This window comes from Phoenix dactylifera, chromosome 6 (assembly GCF_009389715.1).
Source record: "Phoenix dactylifera cultivar Barhee BC4 chromosome 6, palm_55x_up_171113_PBpolish2nd_filt_p, whole genome shotgun sequence".
Taxonomy (NCBI): Eukaryota; Viridiplantae; Streptophyta; class Magnoliopsida; order Arecales; family Arecaceae; genus Phoenix; species Phoenix dactylifera.
The window spans coordinates 1,344,716-1,354,899 of record NC_052397.1 but is presented as its reverse complement, the minus strand read 5'-3'; the positions used below and the strand labels follow the sequence as shown (position 1 = coordinate 1,354,899).

General features: G+C 37.7%; 1 protein-coding gene across 1 annotated transcript; it reads left to right on the top strand.

Moving 5' to 3' along the window:
* Positions 1 to 327: 327 nt before the first annotated feature.
* Positions 328 to 9,514, top strand: LOC103701980 (E3 ubiquitin-protein ligase SIS3). Its single transcript, XM_008784224.4, has 10 exons — positions 328 to 732; positions 876 to 914; positions 1,040 to 1,106; positions 1,194 to 1,267; positions 3,617 to 3,755; positions 3,848 to 3,940; positions 5,309 to 5,374; positions 7,132 to 7,248; positions 7,952 to 8,065; positions 8,516 to 9,514. Exons 1-10 carry the CDS (start codon positions 704 to 706, stop codon positions 8,927 to 8,929), a joined length of 1,152 nt encoding a protein of 383 aa, XP_008782446.1. The 5' UTR covers positions 328 to 703; the 3' UTR covers positions 8,930 to 9,514.
* Positions 9,515 to 10,184: the final 670 nt, after the last annotated feature.

Genomic DNA, 10,184 nt, shown 5'->3' with positions numbered 1-10,184 from the left:
GCAAGCAGAAGATAAAATGGAATATATATATTTTTCCTTTTTTTAGTTGATCACCACATATTGGTGCCTTGGCTTCTCTTTCATATCATCAAACAGTGCAGATTTTATCCATCCATGACATCTCTCAATCAGGCTAAGAGGTGGACCAGCACAAAATTATTTCCACTCAATTGCTCACCCAAATGCATGGACCATTGGACCCCACTCCATCTAACCAGCTCAAGCCAACACATGATACCACTCCATCGAAATTTTTCTTTTTTTTCCTTTTTTTTATTGTTTAAGTGTAAAACTACATGAAAGTCTATTGGAGAACCAAAGAAGGATCATTCAAGTTTATGGTTTTATGGTCGTTGGCTTGACGGTGACGCTTCCATCGTGCCTCCATCTGGCCGGAATCATTGCAAAACTCGGCTTTTTTAAAAGCAGCTTCCCGTTTAAATAACAGCCGTTATTTTATTGTCCCGGAAAACCCCTTCACCTCCTCTCATTTTCTTTTCCCCCACAAAAGTTTTGCTTCTTGTTTTGGTATCGGATTTTCTCGCCTCGATTTCGTTCGGGGATTCGAGGGTCTCGACCATCGCGGTGCGGAGCTCTGGGGGATTTGGCGAGGTTTTCCGGGGTTTCCCCTTGATCTCGGCGGAGAGAGTGAATGAAGGCGATTATTGTTCTGGATCTAGGGTTTAGATGAAACCCTGGGTCGATGGCGATGAGGGGAGTCGATTTCAAGTGGTGAGTTTGATCTTTGCGCCCCCCATTCTCCTGGTTCTTTGTTTGATGATGGGAATTCGCCTACAGCAGCTGCCCTCAATCTTTTTTCCCTCTAACTCAAAGAAATTTATCGTTCTTGTTTCTCTTTCTTTGTCTGTTTACAGGTACGATGGGTTCTTCTTGTCGATGCTCGCCACAAGTGTGTATCCTTCAGTGGCCACTGTGGCGATTTATGTTGTAAATTTTGTTTCTCTATATTTCAAGAAGATGTTTTGATGTTAGATGAATTTGGTTAATTTTTTTGAAATTCTTGACGGGATCTTGTCAGAATCATTGTTTCGATCAACTGGAAAAGGTACCATCTGTGTACCCATCCGTTGCATATATGGATTGTGGTGAGTTACGCATACATTTGCAGCTTTCGGGTATGTAGAATTCCAATTGCTTTTATCGGAATGAACTTAGAGATGACTCTCTTTCAGGTTGACTATACCACTGTCTTCATATTTCGGCTTCTGATGTTCGTTGACAATGGGCTTGCTGCGGGAATGGGCTTGTAAGGGATTTACATTCTAGTTATTTTTTGTTTTCCTATTGTCACATTGATTTTTATTATTTATGTTGGAATGATTATCGAATACTATGTGCATTTGTTAAAAGATTAACGATACATGATTTGAAGCACAGCAATGAATCAGTAATTTTTTTCATCTTCTTCGTCAAGAATATTAGATATCGATGTTTCATGCATGGTGACTTCACAGCATGCTAACAGATGTCAAATTTACAGTGCATTTTTTACTTCAATAGGGTATAATGATTCTTTAAGGGTTCTTGTATCATTGCTATTTTGCACAGTCTTTTACTGGTTTAATATTTTACTGAATGAGCCTATAAGACAGATACTTAAAACATGCTTCAATCCAGGCTGGCCTGGAAGGGAATTTGAAAATTGTATTCCTTTTTTGAATGGTTTGGCGCCATTCCTAGGTTTCTAAATTTCTATGACATGTTGATTATTCGATGATATTTATGAGTCTCAATGTGACTGTTAGTGAGAGAGAGAGGACTTTGTAAATAAAACCCTCATGGCTCATCAGTGATTCAAATGAGATATTACATAAAGTTGGGTTCAATTTTTGGGAGAGTTAATCTCATCGTGGAATAAAATTTGATGAAGATGAAAAGAACATTCTTCCAGTGTGTGAAATCAGCCAAATAAAGCATTAGAAACTTCATAAATTGTTCATCTAACTTCGCTATTATTGTTATCGTCTATAAATGTTGTTACAGAAGTACTGATACTTTATTCCAACATCTTTAATTCATAAACTATGCTCCGGTTGAGATGTATAGTTTACTTCCTGCGTACAGCCAGAATTGCCACAAGTGAACTGGAGAGCATGGAGACCAATAAGATGATAAATTTAATATTTTTTAATACAAAGAAAGTAAAATTTTCTATAATATTTTAAGTTTTATATGCGACATGGAAGGATCCAATCCATGCTCAAGCTTGATTTCAGCACTACTGGTAAAACTACGATCTGAGACAGTTTATCCACCTAAAAGAATTGCAAACATGCTTGCCAGATGTATTATTAGTGGCAAAAAATGGAATTGGGTTGTGACCCATGAGTGGAACTCAGTGGAAAATTGCTCCGAGCCTGCAGAGAGAGAATTTAGGAGAGTAAAGATGAGATACCTTGTCCTTTCTAACTAATAAAAACGAGGTAGCTGGGGATTTGTGTTCCAGGAAGCTTCAAAGGTTACTGGCTTAGTTGTTAACTTGAATAATGGCTTGATTTCTGAGAATGATGTTGTTTTTCTTTTGAGCGAGGTCAACATTAGTCAAATTAACATTCATAATGACTCAATTTGCTGTATTTTCCATCAAAGGGCACCTTCTTTCTTTGGGGAGAGAATTGAGAAAACCCAATGAAATTTCCATCTGAATGAATTTAGATGGGATGAGAAGAAAATTCATCTTGTTCAGCTGAATGAAAACAGTGAACTAAAGCATTTGAGAGTGGTCTTGTTTTTGTTGTTATTTTTGCTTGCTTTGCTCTCTAATTGTTGATTCAGAAGTCCTTATAGGGAATGATCCTATTAGAGTTTGCTTTGATAATGCTTGAGCAGTGCACATAGTAATGCCTCCCCATATATCAGGAGTAGTACTAGTAATCAAGTTAGAAACAGTCAAGCAGGATCAGTGTGTATCAGTTTTGCCCTTTGTTGTTGAATGCTGTGTTTGTGTTTGATGGCGCTCTCAGGTCAGTATAGTACCTCATTTTGTTTTGTTGCAGTTGAATTCTATTTGCTTTTGTATGATACCACTGAGGTTTCCTTGAGGTTGGTTAAACTTTTTTTAAAATTTTCGTTTCATATATATGGAAGTCCCATGATGTTCTGGTTGAATTGCACTTTCTGTATTCACATATCATTATCTTGATAAGGTAGAATGTACTGTATGTTTGTTATGCTATATCTGACACATATCTAGCTGCTTTAGAAACTAACATACTTACAATATGTACGGATATACATAGGTAAATGTAGATTCGTGCCTCCCTGATGTTATTAACAAAAGCAGAGTATCAGTCCTTTTTTAAGATAAATTTAGCATTTTTTAATGAACGTGGTTCTGAATTTTTTCCCCATTCCAATTTAAGGCACCAGTAGACAATCAGAACCAGAACTCCCCATTTCCTCTAGTTAAACAAATACATTCCAGGTTTTTTGTTATTTAAGTTGGAGACAAGTTCTAGATAGTTCAGGTTGTAGAACAATGTATATGTATTATTATTTATTTTCATAGTTGTAATTGTAATGCTGGTTATGTATTAACTTGCTTTACTTGAAAAGCTTGCAATGAGATAGTTTCTTATTTGAAATGTTCTTTCAGGGATCTTGGATGGCAGCAGAGATATGTCCGTTTTTGTGGGAGAATTGTGGTCCTTTCAGTTCTCGTCCTTCTTCTCTATCCTTTTCTTTGGGTTTGGACAGTGATTGGCACACTATGGTTCACTAGTGCTAGGAGCTGTGTAAGTTTTCCTTTATAGACCTATGTAAGTTCATGGAGACAAACATATGCACTAACTTAATCAATTACATGCATCATCTTTATCGGTTGCAGTTGCCTGAGGAAGGTCAAAAATGGGGTTTTCTTATTTGGTTGCTTTTCAGCTATTGTGGACTAGTTTGCATTGCTTGCATGTCTGCAGGAAAGGTTGGTTGTCTTCTGTAACCCTGACTGGTAATTGGTTCGTTTTAAGGTAATATCTGCATAAATTTGTAGGTTAGATGATCTCTTTTGATGAATATCTTGTTCAGTACCTAGCCACAAGTGTTGGCACTGAAAAACTGAGTATCTTTGTGCATGCTTTGAAATGTTTCCTTGCATTTGGGGATGTCTCCAGGTCGTTACTGTGACATGATTCAAGCTTTGATAGTTTGCTTGTTATATGTAAACAACCATATTTTACTATTCAAAGAGAATTTCAGTAGTCAGAGAGAGAAGTGGTCCATTAAGTTAGTGCCCTTCTTTTTTATGCATGTTTAATAAATGTTCCATATTGCAGTGTGTTTGGTTCTGTTTCTCCATCATTTCCAACTCAATCTTATGAACCCAAAACCTCAAGGTTTATCTTGTCAAGCAACTGAGCTATATACCAGAAGTAAAATGTTGAACTTACAGAGACTCCTGCTAAAAAGTAATTCAGTATTTTATTTTGCTGGTCTTTTTCTGCTGGCCTAGATTGCCCAATGTTCCTTGAAAGCCAAAGTTTGAAATATCGGTAGACATTGACATCTAAAGGCAATGGTGCATTTTCTTACCATTTGAATTGTACATTTCATTAATTTCATCGATATATGTTACTACCTTAAATTTATATTTTAATATCTTTATGTAACAATATATTTATTCTAGTATCACCTTAGCTGATTCATCTGCAATCTTGACTTTCTAGCCTTGGAAAATAACTCAACTGTCATGAGTCGACATATTGAGTTTCCCAACCTTGATAACATGATCTTCAATAGAATGAGGAAAGATATTCAGATTTATTCCTCCAAATTCCATGGATTAGATATTTTTCTTATAATTTTTTCTAGCTTTGATAAAATTGAATATTTCCTTTCTTTTATTCTTAGAAGGTGGGTGCCTATGAAATTTGTCGAGCCAGATGGTTTCGCAATAATCTGACAGTTTATTCATGTAGCAGAACATTTTAACTATCCTAGATGAAAAATAATAAGGCACTGAAAAAAAGAAAAATCTAGTTTCTCTTGGTGTTGCCTGGGATAATTTGATGGTAGGATCTAATTTCTACTTTTTATCTTTTTAAGTCACCTTGTCTAGAAATACGACAAATAATTAATTCTCCTTCTAGTTCTATCATACCTATGAATCTGATGTTGCATATCATGTATGATCTTCGGTTTTTTGTTTTTTTTCATAAATCTAATTTTGTGTTTGATGTACCTTATGAGCATTTGTATAGTTAAATCAGGTGGGTTTTGTAGTGGCGCATTTCACTTATGTTATATTGACAAAATTTTGCCCTCCAGGCTTATGGTTTGATGTTCTTTGCAGTGGCTGACACGAAGGCATGCACATATGCAACGTGCACAACAAGGAATTCCAATTTCAGAATATGGGGTTAGTTTTCCTAATGAATTACCCTGATGAATAAGTTTTTTGCAGGCATTCTCTGTTCTCCATGTGTTTCGAGAAGTACTTTATAAATAGAAGGCCAAATGTGAACCCACAGGAGCAACTAGCTCTATTAAACAAGCAATAGGTGCTATTTAGAACTCTGAAGATTTTAACAAATTATAACTTTAAGAAGCACGGACATCTCTTTTGAAGTATGAAATTTTAGTATATCAGGTCTGATGTTGTGATTCTGTTGGGAGATAATTCGAGCTTACATGTTTATTTTGTTGCATGAATTTATCATATTTCTTCACCTATGGAAACACTGGGAGCACGAATTTATGATGATGCTGAGATATGTTAAACTATTGATGTCTTCTGATATCTTTTTGATCATGGAAATCTTGAACTGCTGGCTTTTGATCTATATAACTAGATGGAAACATGTAACTTTTTCTTGTGCTATTAAGGTCGTGTAAACAACAGAGTTACTTCATACTCGTCTATCTGTCCTCTCCTTAGCTAGAAAGCCGCTGTCTTTCTTGACATGCGAACGCTTAGTGATTATATTTCTGATATTTTAAATATTTCTATGCTGTATCAATGAATCAGAGTCCTCGTGACATCTTTTCGTCCTTCACTATCTCATCAGTCTTATGTGCATCACTTTTACTTTCATATCAGCCAACTTAGCCTTCTTCAAATCACATCGCAACATAGAATTGATAATTCCAAACTCTTGGATTCATGATCTTACTATTACACAGGGACAGCATAACCTTTTTGACAATTGAAGCATCCTTATCAATTGAGACATTAAATGTTTCAGTAGTATAGGTGTTTTCAGGGAATATAGAGCACAAAGTCATTTCTTAGCTAGCATTGAAGTTTACTTGATTGGAATTCCAATCTTAACTTCTAGCGGTGGGTGGCTTTGTTGACTACTTTGGTAAGGAAAAAATTGAACACTTGTGACTAAAATCTATAGCAATAAAAGTTTTAGTTTGAAATTGTTAAGGGGTAACAGTACACTGCACTTTAATTTCGATTTTACCAATCAACTGAATGTTAAAAAAGGTAATGTCTGATGACACAGAATCCAAAGTGTAACTTGGGAAATATAAGGACACATCAACCTTGAGGGGGTGAGCCTTGGCACAATGGTACGGCCGCTCCATTGTGACAGGTGTTACGGGTTCAAAATACGGAAACAGCCTCTCTGTACATGGGGGTATGGCTGCATACATTTGACCCTCTCCAGACTCTGCAGTGGTGGGAGCCTCATGCATTAGACTGCCCTTTATCAATCTTTGTTCACTGTCTACCTTACTGAGTTTTTCCTCTATTAAGAGAGGTTTACACAGCACTGGAAAACATTTTTTTGGCTGTCACACAGGCTTAGGTGCCCCTGCACTTGCATTGATTTATCGGTGTGCAAAGTTTCTTTGGGCAACATTAGGAGGATCACTTTTAAAAAATAAAAAGGTGCTTTAAGCATGACAGAAACTTTGGAGGAAGGTTATAATTGTATGAGGTTGTATTAGGTCTGACTACCCCTTATCAGCTTTACTGCAAGTATTCAACTTCAAATAGATACATCCTGAACTTTTATACTAGGTCTGGTTGCTCAGTCTTAGTGTTGATGATGTCTGGACTAAAAAGCTTGGTTGTCTGGAAACTAGCCAAAAGCTAATGCATTACTTCCTACTCTTATTTCTTTAGAATAGGAAATATATTATTTAACATGGTGGGTATTTCAGGTTCTGGTTGACATGATTCGTGTGCCTGATTGGGCATTTGAAGCAGCTGGTCAGGAAATGAGGGGAATGGGCCAGGATACTGCATATCACCCAGGACTTTACTTAACAGCAACTCAGGTAAATCTGAATAATTTATAGTTACCATTTGTAGTAGCAGTGTATTTTCTTCTTGATTTGTTCCATATGCTCATTTCATCCTTCTGGTTTGTAATTGTATAAATTGAAAGTTTACAAATATTCCATTATTTCTTGTTATAATCTCTCTCTCGCTCTCTCTCTCTCTCTCACACACACACACACACACACACACACACACACACACACACACACACACACACACACACACAGAGACAAAATCAAAAAGCATCTATTTCTAATTATGATGTCAAAATAAATGGGCGGACCTGATTATTTAATATCATTTCTCTTGCCCCTCTATATATGTTTGCTTCTTTGATAGGCATCTGCTAGCATTTCCTGAAATGCTTCTCTCTTTTTCAGATGACAAGTAAGATTATTCTTTTCTTTTCTTGTTAATTGGTTTTTTGGATCGATATGATCATCTGTGAGCAGATGTTTATCGTCTTGGAGATGCTACTAAATTGTGAAATCTCTATTTCTCTGTATTAGGATCTAATGATACTCTGAACTAAATGTTCATGCTCAACATATCAATAGTCGTGTGATATTATTTCCTCAAAGTTTATGTGCTACTTAAATGACTTATATGAGCTTGTTATCATCTCACTTTTTCTTTTTATACTGATGCCATTTATTGCCATCTGCTAGCGTTTTGAGGTTTTCAAAAATGACTTTGCAGAGAGAAGCAGTTGAGGCGCTTATTCAAGAACTTCCGAAGTTCAGGCTGAAGGCTGTCCCAACTGATTGCAGTGAATGCCCTATCTGCCTTGAGGAATTTCGTGTGGGGAATGAGGTAAAGGAGTTCGATTCAGCCCTAAAGTTTCTTTCAAAGTTGCATAGGTCACATAACTATGACCATTGAATTTTTCCACCTTTATTTCTCTAAAAGGAGAAACTTTTCCACCTTACCTTACCTGCAGACAACTAAGCATGCCTAATTTCCCTTGATCATTGTAGTGTAAAACGTCAGTTACCAATATAATAGATTGATGTATTACATATAAAAGAATGGTCCATAGTCACCTATCGCTGATGAGCCAACTATCTGTCAAAAGAAATTTTGTTCATTCTGATGTGGTTGTTTTGATAATTACAACATCATGCAGATGATTACATGAAGAAATATCCCTGTTTCTTTGTTCAAATGAATCAACAGTTTCTACTTGAGTCTTTATAAGGAAATTCTATGTTGCTTGATATTTCTGTACCAAAATATTCACACGTCAAACTTCAATTCACACAGGTACGAGGGCTCCCCTGTGCCCACAACTTCCATGTGGAATGCATTGATGAGTGGCTGCGACTGAACATAAAATGCCCTAGATGCCGCTGCTCTGTGTTCCCCAATCTGGATCTCAGTGCACTTTCTAACCTCCGAGCTGACTCTGAGCAGCCCTCAGCCAGTGAGGTGATGACAGCCAGACGGTATGTGCGATCACAGCCTGCAGGCCAGAGCTACCTGCTTCGGTTGCAGGGGCTGCTGCGTGCTGTCCGCACTGAGAGTGCTACTGCTGGTGACACCGATGACCACCGGGACGTAGACGGCCACACGGACCTAGAGAATGGAGTTCATAGAGTGGTTGTTTCTCAGGGTCCAACAATTGTGGCTGGCCCCTTGATGTCCAGTGACACAGTTGACCGAGTGCCTGATCACTGATCTATTTTCATATATAACATCATTCTTTTTTTTTTTTTAACTTTTCAGGTTCTGTTGTGTATGTGCGTGTTTTTTTTTTTTTTTGTGGGGAAGGTAGGGGTGGTTGAGCAAGCAGGGCGGCTCCCTAATGGGAGATTATGTCGTGGTCTTCTATCAATCTTGCCAATATTTTCGAGTATTGGTTATATTTCAAACCTGCAGGAGTTCATTCTACTTCTGCCACTTGCTGGCTGGTGGACAAAGCTTTCTGAGATGGTTCTCTACTTCTGTCACTTTTTTGTACCTTTGGTTCTTTTCAGAATGAGATCCAAAGCAAGCTTCTCGATCAAATAATATTCAGGCGGGCAAATTGATGAAGGAAACAAGTATATTAGTGGTGAGACTGAGTTGTTAAAGAAGCCAAAGCAGGTAAAAGGAAATGTCCTGTTAAACGACAGGGCAAGCGTGCACAAAAACAGCGGGGAAACCACTTCGATCTAGTTTCTGATGGTCTTTCATTACGATATGCTGCTTTGCCGAAGATGATGTAGAAAACAATCAGAACGATTTGATCACAAACTTTGTGCCTCATAATAACTCCTTTTGCCAACTACAATGTGAGTCGTGCCTCATTAGAAGTGCTTCTACCAATTTTCTCCGCGTTGCTCAGAGGTAATATTTGGTCTTCAAGACATATCTCCGCGTTGCGTTGAGGTAGTCAATTATCCCGACCTCGACTTGTGCTTTGACCTTAAAATGGAGATAAATCCTCGCTTCGACCTCACTACTGTGATTATAGCGAAGAAATTAAAAGAGCAAAATGGATGGAAGAAGTCTCTACCCTCCAGTGTGTTTGACTCAGGGCCGGACCCTTACCATACAGTTTGAGCATTTCTTTTCAACTCAATCCTTTTATAAAAAATATTTCAGAAAACTAAAGCCTACATGTATCTCACGAGCTGACGAGCCAGATAGAGAATATAGAAAGAGAAGGAAGGATGGAGGCGTGGAAAAAGCTGGCCTCGGCTCGTCGGCCCGAGAGTCCAATGAGTCCCATCAATGGGAAAAAAAAAAAAAAATCCCGAGTCGCTAAGCATCAGCGACTGGTACGTGGGTGGTTCTATATACACCCCCCCTATTGCTCAGGACACCCCCCAAAAATTAAAAAAAAATTAAATACTCTCTACACCCCCCCCCCCCCCCCATTTGCTAAGGACACCCCTAAAAAATTAAAAATTTCTAAATTACCCCCCACCCTCCCCACCCCCTCACCTAA

Bases quoted from the DNA above. Each gene is read 5' to 3' on its own strand.
- LOC103701980 (XM_008784224.4), top strand. From the start codon at position 704: ATGGCGATGAGGGGAGTCGATTTCAAGTG. The intron at 915-1,039 runs GTATCCTTCAGT...GGATCTTGTCAG, and splicing joins TCGATGCTCGCCACAAGTGT to AATCATTGTTTCGATCAACT. The intron at 3,941-5,308 runs GTTGGTTGTCTT...TGTTCTTTGCAG, and splicing joins CTTGCATGTCTGCAGGAAAG to TGGCTGACACGAAGGCATGC.